An 18392-nucleotide genomic window follows, 5' to 3' on the forward strand; every position below is an offset into this window, starting at 1 on the left:
GTCGCCATCCATGACGCGCGAATGGGGCGACGCCGCTGGCCGGCCCAGGTGCGGCTTGGAGGACTGCCGGGACGCATCCCGCTCCTCCCCAGAGGGTCTTCGTCGCGAGGCTGACCTACGCCGCCAGCTGTCCTCTCGGGACGCGCGCCGCTCCCCTCCCCGCGACGACCGTCGTTCGCCGGTGCGCGACGACCGTCGTTCGCCGGGCATGATCCCCACCGCTCCTTCCCCCGCGATGACCGTCGGGACCGGCCCCGTTATCCTCTGGCTGAGTCTTGGCGCTCGTCGCGGCGCCGATCCCCTTTCCCCTTCGTGCCACCGCAAGCGCTCCCTGTCTCCCCCTCGCCTCCAGCAACAGCAGCTCGACAACGCTCCGCCTCGCCGATACCAGCCCCGTAGAACCAGCCCAGCCTACCTCCTGCCAACAGAGGGAATGGGGCTAAGGGCCGCCAAGGCGCAAAGAAGAAGAAGAAGAAGCGGGGTCCTGCTCGCCCCCCGCAGCGCCGGCCCCTGCCCCCGCGGCGCTGCCCTGCCCGTCTCCGGCCCCTCCCGAGACCCGCCCCCTGCTTCAACTATGGGTTCGTGTGACACTACTATGTCGAGTGCACCAACCCTCCGATGTGCTATCTGTGCAAGGACACGGGCCACCCCGCGGTTCTTTGCCCGGACCGGCCGATCTCCGAGGAGCTCATGATGTACGGCCACGGCATCGAGGGCCTTGGCTTCTTCCACATCGAGGTGGAGGACATCCCGCCCCCTCCCTGTCACTTCGGGCGATCCTCACCATCGTGGGGGTGGGTGTCGCGTCCCCGGAGATGATTGAAGCCGAGCTCAACCATCTTTGTCAGTGCGTGTGGGATTGGCAGGTGACTCCGACCTCCGACAACTCATTCACAATGATCTTTCCGGATGCTATCAGCTTGGGCTACTGCACCCACAGCGGAGACATCACCTTGACCCTCAACAAACTGGTGGTCGACATCTCTGAGCCGAAGTTCGATCCCAAGGCGGTGGCAGTCCTGGACATGGCTTGGATCCTCATTGCGGGGCTCCCCGACGTCGCGCGATCCGAGCGGGTGATTCGCAATATGTCCAAGATCCTCGGCAAGGTGGTGGTGGTGGTCGATGAGATCTCTCTACGGAAGGAGGAGGAGGTCCAGGTCAAGGTCAAATGCCTGGACTCCTCCAAGCTTCGCGCCACCGTCCGTGTCTTCTTCAACGTCCAGGGATTCGACCTCAAGATCGGCCCGAGCCCCCAACCACGTCGGCCACCCCCACTACTCTGATGATGGCCACTTTGGTGGGGGTGGTTCGAGCAAGGGTGACAACTCTCACTACCGTCGCCCTCGCCCCTCGCGCCATGGCGACCCGGACGACGACGTTGAGCGCTCTGTGCAGAGCCGCTCCCCCTCTTGTGAGCCCTCCGACCCTCCTCCGGGCCACGGGGGCTCGGGTGCCGGGCAGTCCCGTGTGTCGGCTCTCACGGTAGGGACGGTCTCCGCTCTCCTACGGGCCGCCTCTCCTAAGTCTTCGGCGGAGGGGAGCGACATCTCTAGTCACTACTAGGGAAAAGCCTAGCAGTAGCGCAGGTTTTTGGTGTATCAGTAGCACGGGTGCACGCGCTACTGATACGACGCTACAGCTAAAGTTAGCAGTAGCGCGAGTGGACACACGCTACTGCTATACCTACTTAGCAGTAGCGCTTTCCACGCCGGCGCTACTGCTAAGTGCTTTAGCAGTAGCGTTTTCCCATCCAGCACTAAAAAGCGGTACTACTATATTTTCTCATTTTTTGCTACATATTTGTGATATTTTTGTACAGGTTTTATACAGTATTCTAATCATACCATAAACATGCAATATGCTTATCATATCATACACATAATAGTCTCATCATATCATCCAACACAAATCAGGTCTTCACATCATAATCACAATATAGCTATACAAGTTACATCACATGTCTCATCAGACATAAAGTAGTACTTCTTGAGGTGTCGGTTCGTATCCCTCTCTCGCACTAGCGTGAACCTAAACTAACTACTGCTTGTCGCTCGGAAACCGGTACACCTGGGCCTGACACTCCGGCCACTCCTTGTATACTCCTGGTGTAGCACTTTCTTCGCCGTCGATGATCTATGCACCTGCATCGTCACATGAGTCGATGATATGCAACATATATAGTTGAGCAGCAGAATGAGACAGACTTGGCAAAAATAGAAGCAACATATCATAAGCATAAATAACAAAGTTTATCGTACCCAAAATGCCCTAACTAGAGTGACCTTTTGCTAGTTGAGGAGGACGGTTTAATTACATCACAAATAAAGTTTCGTCGTGCATAACTCAAAGTTTCGTCATAGAGAAAGTATGGACTAAACGGACACATTGTCATATATCGTCAATCACTCCAACATGTCGTGCCGTCCATCCAAGTCAGGGAGATAGTCCCCGAGCGAAGTGAAAGGCTTCAGGTCGAGACGCTGAGCGGCTACGCGTGTTCGGACGTCTTCTCGCGACATTTGCCCTTCTTCGTAGAACATCCCTGTTTTTTCGAGGACCTCCTTCATGATGATTTGGGCTAGTTCACGTTGGATGTGATAGAACTCAGCTCGGAGTCAATGATCCGGGATATCTCCTAGGTTCTTTGCCCATTGCAGAATATGGGCATCGCCGGATCTAGGTGACATGCGAAGGTTCTGCTGATCCCATCTGTACTCCAGCATGTGGTGGAGGACATAGAATCCATCACTAAGAGTATCACTCGGTTGGTGGATGCAGCAGAAGTCGGTCTTATGGTCGAAGGCAGGCGTGCGGTTCCTTGTCTTCCTGGTCTTGATCTCTCCACCCCGTACGCCGTAGGTTAAGATAGCACTGTCGAGGACAAACCTGATGTGGGTGTAATCCTTTTTCTTCATGTTCTTCGACGATTCCAAGTAAAGAGCGTGGGAGAATCGGGGGTAAAGGATGATGAGGACGTCACACCCGTCACTGTGCAAAATAAGTACACCTCAAATTAGCCTCCACGAGTGCAAATGAATGATTGAAATCAAAGGAAAGATATCCGCGGATGACTTACATGGGATGATAAGGCACGAGAATCATCTCCTTGTCCTTATTGGCGACCATGAAATCGGCAATGTAGTTACTCGCGTATTCACGGTGCTTTGGGCAGACTACCAAGAAGCCCTCGTGCATGAAGTACGGGTCAGCGACAGAGATATAAGGTATCTGCTCAATCCTGATGATGTGGTTCATGTGCAAGGCAAAAAGGCGGACAAAAGTAAAATCCAGCTTTTTCAAGTGAAACATGTCGAAGAGGTAATCGAATTGAAGGAAGAACTTCTCCGCAGGGAATGTGTCGATGTACAACCTTTGCTGCGGCACGTTAACCACGTAGAGTTGGTATCCTGGATTTTTCGAGGCGATCAGGCTTTTCTCTCTCCGCAGCACATCGTCATGAAGTCTCCTTAGATTGCCGTATATGGCCTCTACCGCTGCCTCAGGCAGGATCGGCTGACCGGGGATATGCCATTTTGCCGCACCGGGGATAGGTATACGGTCTTGAACCCGAGGCTGTGGAGGCGGCTGGATCATAGAAGCAGCTTTGTTGCCTTTCCTCGGTCTCTTCCTATGCTTCTTTCCTACTGGAAGTTCGTCTATAATACGTTCATCCTCTCGCAATTCAGGCAGCGACTCATGACGCTCAAACCCTGAGTACTCATACTACTGAGCCATCAACCCTCCGTTGTCATAGGCGCCAGTATTGAGATAATGTAGAGTGTCATCGTCGTCCTCATCGATGGCATCGATATCATGCATTGCTTCTTCAACAGCGGCGACGTCATCAGCGACTAATGGAGCGTCTTCCTCACCCCGTCCGCTATCACCCGACACGATAGGCGACGCTAATTGGGTAGGTGGGGTGTTGACGTTCATACCTTGATGCGCGGTCATGGTGGGTGTTCTCCCGGCCGCCTCCAGACGAAGCAGACTCTTTGGCCACAACAGGACCCAATTCTTGCAATCGCCAAGCCGCCGCGGGGTCTCATCGTCATCTGCCCCTAGTACCGGAGGAGCCAAATTCTCGTGGCCCGGTTTGACACTGGCCACGGAAACCTTGAAGACTTCAGGGGGATCGGCCGGCTGTGGAACAATTGTTCCTTTGGCTTCCCTATCGTCGCCTTCCCCATGTCCACCTTCTGGCTGCTGATAGTGTACAGTATGGTGTACGGGGTTACGTCGGCCTGCAAAGACATATCTGCGACGTGAGACATCCGAAAGGAAACGGAAACGAGAGATTATACATATATCGAAGAGGGCCGGTGTGACAGGTACCGTGAGGGCGTCGAGCTCAGCCAAAGACGAAGCACCGTCGAGCACGTCCGAGATGGAGGACGGGCTGCTATGAGCAGGTGCGGGAGCCGATGCAGGAGCAGGTGCAGGAGCCGGTGTAGGAGCATGTGCGGGAGCAGGTGCCGGTGCAACCCTAGTCGAGCTGCTCCCCAGAAGTTGGAAAGGGGAAAGTCCGTTGCATCCTTTGTTGGATTTTGCTTGCTCCAACTGATGATAGCCGGAACCAAGACACTATACGAAGCTGCAATCTCCACTTTTTGCGGCAGCTACCGCTGCTTTGACTGTCTCAGCTGATTTCTTCTCAACCGCAATCGCAACATTCTTGTCGATGTTTTCTTCATTTAACCTCCATCTTTCCTTTCTCTCCTCCGTGGTCTCACGGTAGTACTTCTTCCACATGGCGCCATCTCTGACGCCGTGCACGCGTCCATACGACGGCCGAGTGTCCACCGGGAGTCCTTTCAATATGTTCAAGGCCCAGTTGAATGGGGTGTCCCACTTGGGCCTCGCCAACGCCTCAGACGGCGAGTCGCTTTCGGCCGCAATCCTATGCCGCTCTTTCTGCAAAAGGAATAAGGATCATTTACAAATATGACCAAACATGCAGTCGAATTGATCAGAAGCTAAAATTACCAGCAGTCTCATGAACTCCGTCGTGACCGCGTCCATCTTGAAAACATTCTTGACTGGGTCCCAATGGTACTGGTCCCTGATGACATCACGCTAATGCAGAACGGTGAACTCCGCCAAGGGGTCTGGGATGCCCAGACTTTCGCATTCCACGTCCTCCTTGGCCCATATGGACCTCTTCTCCACGTAACCACGGCATCCGAGGTGGTGGCACCCCATGTTCCTCTCTTGAAGCCCCTTCATGTACTTCGACTTTTCTTTGGAAGCTTTGGCAACGCAAGACGCCTTGAATATTTCAAACTGCTCTTCCGTAATTGCCGGATTATCCTTTACAATCTCAGAGTAGGGTTCCTTTTTGTCGACGATCCTTGCTTTCACCCTTACTTTCCAGGCAGACAACACATCGCTAAACTTGCTCATGGCGCGTCTGTTTATCTTCTTCATTGCCGGGTCTTTATCTGGATCAGTATTGAAAGTGCAACTAACCCCTGGGTGGTTTGGGTAATGCATAACAACATATAGCTCATTGAACTAATATCCTTTCAAGATGATTATTTCAAAAAGTTCAATGATTGGCATGGGATGGACTAGAGATGTAGTCCCCTCAAAATACTTAGGACAAATATTGGCAAAAGCTCAAGACTCTTCATTTCTATTTTAGTGATCCAAGATCACATTGAGTCCATAGGAAAAGCCAATACTATTAAAAGGGATGAGGTGTTGCTTAATGGTCTACTTACTCAAAATGCTTAGTAATATGCTCCAAAGCCCTCAACCATCTTCTCAAATCCAAATATGTCCAAAACCTAAAGTCAAACTCGGCCTCACCGATTTGATTATCCGGCGCCACCGAGTGCACTTGACACAACCATAGCCAGAAACCCTAATCAGTTCGGTCTCACCGATAGGGATCTCGGTCCCACCGAGATGGGACTGCAAACTCTCTGTTTCCCTTCGTAACATTTCGGTCTCACCGAAATGAGCGATCGGTCCCACCAAGTTCGCAATGCAAACTCTTTGTTTCTCTTTCGTAATGTTTCGGTCTCACCGAAAGGAGCGAGCGGTCCCATCGAGTTTGCCTGGCCAACTCTCTGTTTGCTTGTTACTGAAATCGGTCTCACTGAGTTGAAGTAATCGGTTAAACCGAGATGAAGTCTTGCCCTAACCCTAGTTCATCGGTCCCACAGAGTTGATCATGTTGGTCCCACCAAAAATCCTAACGTTCACATTTTGAACTAAATCGGTATCACCGAGTTCATATAGTCAGTCTGACCGAGTTGGCTCTTTTGTGTGTAACGGTTAGATTTTATGTGGAGGCTATATATACCCCTCCACCCTCCTCTCCATTAGTGAGAGAGCCATCAGAACGTGCCTACACTTCCAGTGTTCATTTTCTGAGAGAGAACCACCTACTCATGTGTTGAGACCAAGACATTGCAATCCAACCACAAGAATCTTGATCTCTAGCCTTCCCCAAGTTTCTTTCCACTCAAATCATCTTTCCACCATAGCCATATCTGTGAGAGAGAGTTGAGTGTTGGGGAGACTATCATTTGAAGCACAAGAGCAAGGAGTTCATCATCAACACACCATCTGTTACCTTTTGGAGAGTGGTGTCTCCTAGATTGGTTAGGTGTCACTTGGGAGCCTCCATCAAGATTGTGGAGTTGAACCAAAGAGTTTATAAGGGCAAGGAGATCGCCTACTTCATGAAGATCTACCCAAGCGAGGAAAGTCCTTCGTGGGCGATGGCCATGGTGGGATAGACAAGGTTGCTTCTTCGTGGCTGGAGCCCTCCGTGGACTCGCGCAACCGTTACCCTTCATGGGTTGAAGTCTCCATCAACGTGGATGTACGATAGCACCACCTATCGGAACCATGCCAAAAATCTCTCTGTCTACATTGCGTTTGCCTTTCCAAACCCCTCCCTTTACATTCCACTACTATACTCTTAGAATTGCATGTGTAGGTTGATTGCTTGACTTGTGCTAAGTTGTTAAAATCTGCCAAGACTTCAAAATTGGGAAAAGGCTAGATTTTATTTGGTCAATTAGTCTAATCACCCCCCTCTAGACCCACTTTCGATCCTACAAGTGGTATCAGAGCTTTGGCCTCCATTTGCCTTGATTTCCATAGCTTTGGTGATCATAGCCTTGGTTTCACAACCTAGGAGAGTATGGCGTCTAGCGAGGGAAATTACCACCGTAGAGGTCCTTACTTTGATGGTCCTAATTTTGCTAGTTGGAAACATAAAATGAAAATGCATATTCTTGGACATAACCCCACCGTTTGGGCTATTGTGTGTATTGGCTTGCAAGGTGAATTCTTTGATGGAAGAGAACCAAATTGTGAAGCAACCGCGAAAGAATTGAAGATGCTGCAATACAATGCTCAAGCTTGCGATATCCTCTTCAACGGATTATGCCCCGAAGAATTCAACAAAATCAGCCGCCTTGAGAAGCAAAGGAAATTTGGGATACTTTGATTGATATGCATGAAGGTACCGAGTCCGTCAAGGAATCCAAATTGGATGTGCTTCAAAGTCAACTTGACAAGTTCAAAATGAAGGATGGTGAAGGTGTCGCTGAAATGTACTCTAGGCTTGCTCTCATCACAAATTGGATTGTCGGCTTAGGAAGTGAAGAGATGACCGACAGATTCAACATCAAGCAGATCCTAAGAGCCTTGGATGGAAAATATGATACCGTGTGCACATTGATCCAAATGATGCCCAATTACAAAGATCTCAAGCCAACGGAAGTCACTGGTAGAATTGTTGCTCATGAGATGTCACTCAAGGATAATTAAAGAAAAGCTTCACAACGAGTCTAGTGGTGCTTGCAAAGCTTCATGTGATGTTCATGTGATGCTCCTACATCATCAAGTGAGAAACAAGTCTTCAATGAAGAATTGATCCTAATGGTGAAGAACTTCAACAAGTTCTACAAGAATATAAGCAAAGAAAGAAGTTCCAAGTCAAGGTCCTACAATGACAAAAGATCTTCTAGTCGTGATCGCGGTTGCTACAATTGTGGAAGACCCGGACACTACTCAAGTGAGTGTACGCCTCCCTACAAAAGAAGAGAAGACTCACCTAAAAGGAGAAGCAAAAGAGAAGAATCACCACCAAGAGAAAGAAGGAGTAGAGATGATCATTATGAACAAAGATCCTCTCGCAGAAGCAAGGATTCGGAAATGAAGGACAAGTCATCAAAGAGCTACACAAGACGAAGACATCAAGCTCATGTTGGTGAATGGGTATCCGGTTCTGACTCCGACAACCACTCCGAGAGAAGCTATCACTTCGACTCTGAATATAGTCAAGATGAAGGTGTTGTCGGTCTTGCACTTGTGTCATCCAACTCCTACGACATATTTGATTCACCAAATGAAGGGATTGGAAGATGCTTCATGGCTAAAGGCCCAAAGGTATCACACCCCGAGTATGTTGATTTCAATAGTGATGAAGATGATTTGCTAGGTGATGATGATTTACTTGTTGACAAATCTAGTGATGAAAACTATGATGAAATTGCTATTAATCATGCTAATCAAGATAAAACGAATGATGATGATAAGAAGGAGATTGAGCGTCTAACTAAAGAACTAAACACTCTTAAGTTAGCTCATGAAACTACCTTAGAAGATCATCGAGAGCTTTTAAAGACTCATGAGAAGCTTTGAAAAGCTCAATCTAGAGCAAGAGCATGGGTTCTTAAAAGCAATCAATGATGATCTTCGTAAGAAAAGTTCTTCTTATATTGCCAAGTGTTTACTCTTGTCTACTTACATGCCACAAGTAAAATCTAGCAACAAGGGTAAGAAAGATCCTTCTTCTAGTAGTAACAATAATCATGTTAAATCCAATATTGTTGCTTCTAGTAGTTCTCTTGATTCCACTAATGATTCTCTTAGCCAAGTTACACTTGAGCAAGAAAATAGCTTATTGAAGGGGGAATTATAGAGAAAGGTGTTTATAAGAGCCTTGTCGGGAGTAAGCAATTTGAGGAAATTCTACGCAAGCAAGGAAAGCACCGGAAGAATCAAGGTGTTGGTTTTGAACGCAATTTAAATGCCAATGGAGTTGAGTGGGAAGAAGATCAATACCCCAAGATGAAGTTTGTTCCTCAACAAGAGAAGTATGATCCCACTTCTTTCAAAGGAACACAAGCTCAAGATGATCTTCCACCACAAGACCACAAGCTAAAAGGCAAGGACAAGCTTCAAGAGGAGATTGATGCATTTGAAGAAGCTCCTAAGGCCTTGGTCAAGTGGGTTCCCAAGACTACATCAAGTTCTACTTCATCAAGTACGACTACAACTCCAAGGATTCCCATCAAGATGATGTGGATCCCGAAGAAGAAGAACTAGAGAGTTCTTGAGGGTGACTCCGCCAACATACTTCACTCATATTCATTTTGGCAAGAACAAGTGCAATCAACTTCCATATCTCGCACTAGTTCAAGGAGTCACAAACCCTCTTGTTGGTAAGACAAGGGACAAGGTAACCTAATGCTTTCATGGACAACATCATGTGTGAATTTCACTCTATGTCTATGGATATCCTTGTATGTTCCTTGTGGTACTAACCCATGTAGGTATTGAAAGTGCAAATCACTCCAATGGATTTCTCCAAATGATCTACATCTACATTGAGCATCTACATCTTCAACACTTGCATGAAGTCATCATCGACAAAACCCAAGGTTAGTTCATTCCTCTTAGGGGGGATATCACATCTAGGGGGAGCTTTGCTCTAAGAATTGAGCTAAAGCAACTCTAATGGTGTGAACACAACAATGCTTTATGTAAAAGTGGTAACCCCACTTGTGCTTAAACGATGAGTATGACCTATGATCAAATGTTCTCGTTTGACTCCTAAGTCAATATACTCATATATAGATGACCTAATCATCGCCAAATTGCTTGATAGATGCTAGAGTGTTTGTGCATGCTTTGCCACATATTTCATTTGCCATCTTATTGTGTGAGCATTTTGTTTGCATACTTTTCTCATTCGAGGACATCCATTTGTTGCTTTGGTTGTTTGGCTTTATCTTTTTTCCAAATGGATGGACAAGAATGCCTAAGAACTCCCTATAGCTATCTATGCTCTTCTCGTCTCAAACCCTACTCATGCTATATCACAAAGTTTGAACAAGTCGAATTTGGAACCTCCAGGTGAGGAGTACTTGGAGTCACCGATCCGTCAAGGGCTTAATCTCCAAAACCTCTTAGTGCATTTTGGTCTGACCGATCCATTACATTCGGTCATATCGAGTTCATTAAGTTGATCTAGATTTTGATCTCGGTGCAACCGATTAGAACAGTTCGGTCACGCCGAGTTGCGGCAACTGCTTGTGATTCTGCATCTCGGTGCCACCGAGTAGTTCCACTCGGTCACACCGACAATGTCTGGATATATATACCCACGGGCTAAAAATTTGGAAATTTCTCCAAACCCTTCGCCCGCGCCTGTCCAACTCCGCCGACTCATGGTCTCCGGATCGTCTCCTCGTCGCCTGCGACCTCCTACCGCTGGTGTCCTCCGCCGTTCACGGAAATCTTCACCGCCGTTGTCGCCGTAGTGGGTTCATCACCAAGCTAGGGTTTGAACTCGACCCTTTGTGCTTTCTACACTCCGATTCTTAGCACAAAGACAATGCCATGATTGAAATAGTTCTATCCAATCAAAACTTCCTCTAGATTAGTGTTGATCCGAAAACTTAGGGTTAGGTTTCCGCCGAACTCATCTCGGACTGACCGATTTGAAATATTCGGTCTCACCGATTTGAAATATTCGGTCTCACCGATTTGCCCCAGGCCATTGCACATGTACTACTTGGTCTGACCGAAGTGTACGAAACGGTGTCACCGAGTTTACTTTCTCAGTGAAACCCTAGCATCTCGGAGTCACCAAACTATGTCTCGGTCTGATCGATCTCACATGTTTAGACTCTAAAGCTGCTTCGGTGTCACCGAGTTTGTCATATCGGTAGCTCCGAAGTGCTTTCTACAGAAAACTAAAATTAAGTTTTTGAGTCATTCTTTTTGCCAAAACAGCTGTACTTTGTGATGCTCATCTACTCTACCTATACCCATCTGTTCACAGGGACGTTTCAGCAATGTCAGACCAGAGTGACAGCCAGAACAGGTCAGAGGAGCACCAGAATCTCAGTGAGGGCACTAGTCCCTCAAGCATCTCAGATGATGGAAGCAGAAGCACACCAAGCAATCTGCCTAAGGCTGCAACTAGGCAGAGGAAGAAGAAAACCTCAGATTCTGAAGATGAGTATTATATTGCTGATGAAGAGGTCACTTCCAAGAAGAAGTTGGTCAAGAAAGAGCAAGTTGCTGTTGGTGCTGCTGCCATCAAGCCAGGCATGAAGAAGGCTCCAGCTCAGAGGAAGCCTATGTCAAAAGCCAGAGCTTCAACTCAGGAAACAATGGAGTTCACTCTTGAACCAAGAGAGGAAGAAGCTGCTGAAGGCAAGAAGAGAAAGGAAAGGGTCAAGAAGACCATTGCCAGAGTGATTGGAAGATCCTCAATGATGAAAGACCCAGCTGAAGATGAGGATGAGGATGAAGACGAGGAACAAGAAGAAGTTGCTGCACCTCCACCTAAGTCACAAAAACTTATGGGTGATGCAATCAAGTAAGGGGCTGCTCCTTCTAAGCCCAAAGCAGCTCCTAAGCAATCTGCACCCAAGAGATCTACCAGGAACATCCCTACTGCAGAAAAGACAAGGCCCTAGTGCCTGAAGTTCAAGAAGAGGAAGAGCCTCAAGTGCTCAGAAAGCTCAAGCCAAAGATACCAGATCATAATGACAATCATCCAGTCAGATCCATATGCTGCAAGGAGAAGGACCGCTATAGACTACAGGTTCCACACCAAGGAACGGCAGGACTTCTATGAGACAGTCCTCCTGGACAAGAAGCCTATTGTTTGTGACATGAGCTGGGTCGACTGGACCCACATTGATGAGAATGAAGACTATTTCCCTGTAGTGCATGAGAGCTTCAGACTGAATGGAGTTGACAAGTTTGTGGGTCAGAAATTGACCAAATGGAATGATGAGATGGTGATACAGTTCTACTCAACAACCCATTTCTACCCAGATGGCAAGATTGTCTGGATGACAGAGGGTACTAGGCACCAATCTTCCATTGATGAGTGGGTTGAACTAATCAATGCTCCAGAAGAGGCTGAGGATGACACTGATGTCTATGCAAAGCCCAGGAAATACCACAACTCCATGGCAAATATGTACAAGGAGATACCCGACAAAGCCTTGGAGACTCATAAGCTTGGCTCGGTGTATTATTTGTTGTCTGGATTGGCACCATGAACACTATATTGAGGCACACATTTTTGCCCAAGTCAGGAGATCACAGGATGATCAGAGGCCACTCCATCAACTTTCTTCAAATGTTTGATGTGCCTCAGAAATTCAAAGTGATGAGCTTGATAGTTGAGACAATCAAGAGGACTGCAGCAGATCAGAAGAGATCGGGTGGCTATGCCCCACACATTCAGATGCTCATCAACTCCAAGATGGGCACAGGCACATATCTGCTAGATAGAGAGCACCTTCCCTTGAGGCCAGAGTTTGAGGATAACACAGTTGTTATGGATGATTCACATCCCACTTCTGTTGAGGCTCAAGAGAAGAGAGAGAAGGCAAAGGCAGAAAAGGCTTCAAAGAATCCAGATCCCTCGACTGCACATCTCAAGACCAAGCAGGATCAGCTCAGCTATCTGCTTGAAGCCATAGTGAGAATTGAGAAAGGACTAGCTACCCTACCTCAAAACCAAGAGAGTCTTGAGAGAATCATTGAAACAAAGTTTTATGATCTTGACTTGAAGGTCATAGAGATTCAGACTGCAGTTGAGCAACTCCAAGAAGAAGCAGAGGAGAGGAGAGGAAGATCTACTACAGATGCTTATCAGAGGGTGCCTAGAGCACACAGGTCTGCAACAATGCCAGTCAGTGACACTAGAGCCACAACTTCAGCTCCTGCAGCCACAGCCTCAGTTGCCCCTTCAGTGGCAACCCCTCCGATTCCTCAGACATCAGCCGAAGTGTTTGCAGATGTTGTTCTCTCCACGCCATCTTCGCACTCCAGAGCTCCCGGAGATCGTGCTTAGAGTGTCGTATAGCACTATGCATTTTTGAGCTTTTTGGTAACTTGTTGCCAAAGAGGGAGAAAGTGTATAGATCGTTGGCTTCGAGAGAGAGAGAGAGTGTGTGTGTGTTTTGCTTTGGATTTGTCTCTCTTGCTACTTATTTGCTTGTGTCTACAATATTTGTGCTTGTGTGTGAGATACTCTTATGATCATGTGGTTGATCATATTGTGCTTTAATATGTGTGCTTGAATGATGCTATCCTATCACTTGTGTATGATCAATCATATTTGTCTTGGTGATGAGTGCATGCTATTTATATTCTATCATTTTGAGCGCTCCACTAAGATGTATGTGACATGGAAGAGTAACCCATGAGCCTAATCGATTGTCCATTTGCATTCAAAAGCAAATCATAAATAATGCACAAATTTAGGGGGAGCTCTTGCTTATCACATACTCCTCAAAGCGACGATATATTTCATTCTTATTATCATTTGTCGAAGCTTTTATCTATATGTTGTCATCAATTACCAAAAAGGGGGAGATCGAAAGTGCAACTAATCCCTGGGTGGTTTTGGTAATTCATAACAACATATAGCTCATTGAACTAATATCCTTTCAAGATGATTATTTCAGAAAGTTCAATGATTGGCATGGGATGGACTAGAGATGTGGACCCCTCAAAATGCTAAGGACAAATATTGGAAAAAGTTCAAGACTCTTCATTTCTATTTTAGTGATCCAAGATCACATTGAGTCCATAGGAAAAGCCAATACTATTAAAAGGGGATGAGGTGTTGCTTAATGGTCTACTTGCTCAAAATGCTTAGTGATATGCTCCAAAGCCCTCAACCATCTTCTCAAATCCAAATATGTCCAAAACCTAAAGTCAAACTCGGCCCCACCATTTTGATTCATCTGGCGCCACCGAGTTCACTTGACACAGCCATAGCCAGAAACCCTAATCAGTTCGGTCTCCCCGATAGGGATCTCGGTCTCACCGAGATGGGACTGCAAACTCTCTGTTTCCCTTCGTAACGTTTCGGTCTCACCGAAATGAGCGATCGGTCCCACCGAGTTCATAGTGCAAACTCTCTGTTTCTCTTTTGTAACGTTTCGGTCTCACCAAAAGGAGCGATCGGTCCCACCGAGTTTGCTTGGCCAACTCTGTGTTAGCTTGTTACTGAAATCGGTCTCACCGAGTTGAAGTAATCGGTCAAACCGAGATCAAGTCTTGCCCTAACCCAAGTTCATCGGTTCCACCGAGTTGATCATGTCGGTCCCACCAAAAATCCTAACGTTCATATTTTGAACTAAATTGGTCTCATCGAGTTCATATATTTGGTCTGACCTCGTTGGCTCTTTTGTGTGTAACGGTTAGATTTTGTGTGGAGGCTATATATACCCCTCCACCCTCCTCTCCATTAGTGAGAGAGCCATCAGAACGTGCCTACGCTTCCATCATTCATTTTCTGATAGAGAACCACCTACTCATGTGTTGAGACCAAGACATTCCAATCCAACCACAAGAATCTTGATCTCTAGCCTTCCCCAAGTTGCTTTCCACTCAAATCATCTTTCCACCATAGCCAAATCTGTGAGAGAGAGTTGAGTGTTGGGGAGACTATCATTTGAAGCACAAGAGCAAGGAGTTCATCATCAACACACCATCTATTACCTTTTGGAGAGTGGTGTCTCCTAGATTGGTTAGGTGTCACTTGGGAGCCTCCGTCAAGATTGTTGTGTTGAACCAAAGAGTTTGTTAGGGCAAGGAGATCGCCTACTTCGTGAAGATCTACCCAAGTGAGGCAAGTCCTTCGTGGGCGATGGCCATGGTGGGATAGACAAGGTTGTTTCTTCGTGGACCCTTCGTGGGTGGAGCCCTCCGTGGACTTGTGCAACCGTTACCCTTCGTGGGTTGAAGTCTCCATCAACGTGGATGTACGATAGCACCACCTATCGGAACCACGCCAAAAATCTCCGTGTCTACATTGCGTTTGCCTTTCCAAACCCCTCCCTTTACCTTCATATGCAATGATTTACATTCCGCTGCTATACTCTTAGAATTGCATGTGTAGGTTGATTGCTTGACTTGTGCTAACTTGTTAAAATCTGCCAAGACATAAAAATTGGGAAAAGGCTAGATTTGTATTTGGTCAAGTAGTCTAATCACCCCCCCTCTAGACCTACTTTCGATCCTACAAGTATATTTGATTTCATCCCCCGGGAACAAGAATACCTGGTGCAGCTTCGTTAGGATGGAGTGCTTCATATTTTCTATCTTCTTTAGTTTCTCATCGTTGATGGTGGCGGTTGTCCATACGATGCAGCCTATTTGACTGCCGTAGCACGCGCGCGCTTCCTCAGGCTGTGTTGGCTCAAAATTGCCGGAGTCCACCTCCGTGACCAGCAGTCTAGTAGTGATGAGCTGGTTTGGGCATCGACGTCTCCTCTTCGGTTTTGGTTCTATACTGGTTTCACCAGTCTTGGTGCCGGTCTGGATCTCAGTGCTAGTCTCGGCGCCGGTCTGGGCCTTAGTGCCAGTTCGGTGCCGGTCTGGGTCTCAACGCTGGTCTCGATGTCGGTCTCAGTCTCGGATGTGGTAGGTGGGCCTTGGAACAACCGTTGCTCCTCGAGAAGGTTCAAATAAGGGTTTGTCGTCTTGTAGACATTGCAATCACTAGAACCCTGTCCTTCATCGTTGCTAGCCATGTTTTCGACGATTAAATCTAGTCAATTAATTTTGTACCTAATAAAATGAATAATGACATAAAAAAGGCCTATGTTTTGCAGGAATGTTGATTCCTTCCTGGTGCGGCAAATCCCGGGCACTCGATATGTCCTAGTTTGTAGCACAAGTCATGCCGAAATTAACAGAATATTTCGGCATGACCTTTGCTAAAAAGTGGACAAATCGAGCACCTGAAATTTGCCGGAACGGAAATGAATCAACATTCCGGAAAAACATAGGCCACTCGGCTTCATTCCCTCGAAACAACAAAAGGCCACTTGGGCACAATCGAACCACTTCAATGCTGCATATAACAGGACCACTTAAGAACATGTACATGAGCAACTACAACAGTACATAAACATGAGCAAACACTATTGAGGAATTTGCATATAACATGACCACTTCAAATTTGCATCTCGTAGTGTTTGACACTTCAATAAAATCTACACAAATCTCATGCTCTCTCAAACTCAATTCAAAAACCAAATATAGATGGATGAACCCTAGAAACCTAGAACCTTTACATATATCTTTCCTAAATTGTTGACCTAATAAAAATTATGTCCTCATATAAATTATGAATCCTAGAACTCAATTTCTATCCTAAATTTCAAATTATGAACCCTAGAACTCAATCCAAATTATGTCCTAAATTTCTGTCATAATAAAAAATCAGCACAAACTAAACACAACTGCCCTAATTAACATCTAGTTAAACCCTACTGCCCTAAATTATGTCCTAAATTAACATCTAGTTAACATCTAAATTATGTCCTAAATTTATATTTTTATATTGAAATTTTTCTCTAAACTAAACACTACTGCCCTAATTAACATCTAGTTAAACTCTACTGCCCTAACCCTACTGCCCTAGTTCTTAAGCATCTACAAGTATTAACTAATTAGATGAACCCTAGCTAGGTACTTAAGCATCTACAACTACTTCAGCACCCATTGATGAACCCAAGGAATTTGTCCTAAAAACTACTTAAGCATCTACAACTACTGCCCTAATTAACATCTAGTTTACAATTATATTTACTCAACTACATTGGGTGCGCAACAACTATATAAGTACTTAAGCATCTACAAGTAGTAGCTAATTTGATGAACCCTAACTAATTAGATGAACCCTAGCTAATTTGACGAACCCTAGGAACCCTAGCTAGGCAGAGGTAGGGGAGGAGGAGGAGGTGTAGGCGTGCTCACCTCGGGCGCCGACGGAGTTAGGGAGTAGGAGGAGGCAGAGTGGCCGAGGGAGGGGCACGCGGCGTCGAGGTCGGGGTCGGGGCTCAGGCGTGCGGCGGAGGGCGGCGATGTAGGGCGACGATGACGGCGGCCACCGAGGGCAGCAGAGGGCGTGCGGAGGGCGACGGGAGAGCGCGTGGCGGCCGACGGTGATGTAGGGCGATGACGACAGCGATAGCGGATCGAGGAGGGATTTGGGGGAAGTGGCCCGGGGAGGAAGAAAAACCGCGCGGGGGGTTAAGTCAAAAATAGCGGTAGCGCTGGCCCAGAAAAGCGCTATAGCTAACTTAGCTATAGCACTGGCTCCCAAAACGAGCTACTGCTACATTAGCTATAGCGCTTGTCCTGAAAGCACGCTACTGCTACGCCTTTCTCCTTTATTTTTCCTTTTCTATTATTTTCCTTCACATTTTCTTTGTTTCCTTTCCCCTTTTTCTATTTCTTTCATTTTCATTTACTTTTTTATATGTTTTTCATTTTATTTTATTTTCATTAGCAGTAGCGCTTTTCCCAGAAAACATGCTGCTACAACCATCTTAGCAGCAGCGCGCTTTGCATAAGCTCGCTACTACTATTCCTAGCCTGCCGAGAACAGTGTGAGAATTGTAGTAGTAGCGCTTCTTCCTGCAGACGCGCTATTTCTATAACCATAACTGTAGCGCGTTTATTGGCCAGGCGCTAGTGGTAAATAGCAGTAGCGCTTCTTTTTGACCGGCGCTACCGGTAAGCTTCTGTGTATAAGGTTTTCCCTAGTAGTGAGTGTGGGCCTCCTTGTCGTCCCGGCCTCCTCGCCAAGATCCCCCTGTTCCGTCCCCGCCATCGACTCTGGGGCGCCGGACCCGGCTGCCCCCCTCCTTGAGCTGTCGCCCCCCTGGCGGCCGCTCCCCCCTCCCGGAGCCCCCCCGATGGGGGATCCCGGGAGCCGTGCGCCTCTGCTCTTCTCCACCCAATCAGACCCTCCTCCCGAGGGGGTGCTGGAGGCCAGGGCCCTGGGCCTGCTCTCCCTCGCTTGGACTGTGCCCGACGCCCCTCTGGCCGCTTCTCCACCCGCCTTACCGACACCGCTGCTCTCGGGGGAAGCCGACGCGGTGTCCATCCCTGTCGCTTCCCACCCGCCGCGGATGGTGTCGTACGTCCGGCGGACCAGGGCCTCCTCGACACCGGTGACTGCCTCCCGCCGCAGTGCTCATATCGACACAGGCCGCCCGTCAGGCTTCCCGGCTCCGTCCATCCCCGAGCGCGCTGAGCTCCCGGCGGCGGCGCGGAACCTTGAGTCAGGTGCGACCGACATCCCC

General features: G+C 47.6%; 1 protein-coding gene across 1 annotated transcript; it reads left to right on the forward strand.

Moving 5' to 3' along the window:
• Nucleotides 1-681: 681 nt before the first annotated feature.
• Nucleotides 682-1865, forward strand: LOC123119414 (uncharacterized; the record flags this gene model as incomplete). The annotated part of the gene is given in 1 exon segment (XM_044539217.1): nucleotides 682-1865. A coding segment is annotated over 1 exon segment (605 nt), but the record flags the coding sequence as incomplete, so codon positions are not given.
• Between the last annotated feature and the right edge of the window lie 16527 nt (nucleotides 1866-18392).

Source organism: Triticum aestivum, chromosome 5D (assembly GCF_018294505.1).
Source record: "Triticum aestivum cultivar Chinese Spring chromosome 5D, IWGSC CS RefSeq v2.1, whole genome shotgun sequence".
NCBI lineage: Eukaryota > Viridiplantae > Streptophyta > Magnoliopsida > Poales > Poaceae > Triticum > Triticum aestivum.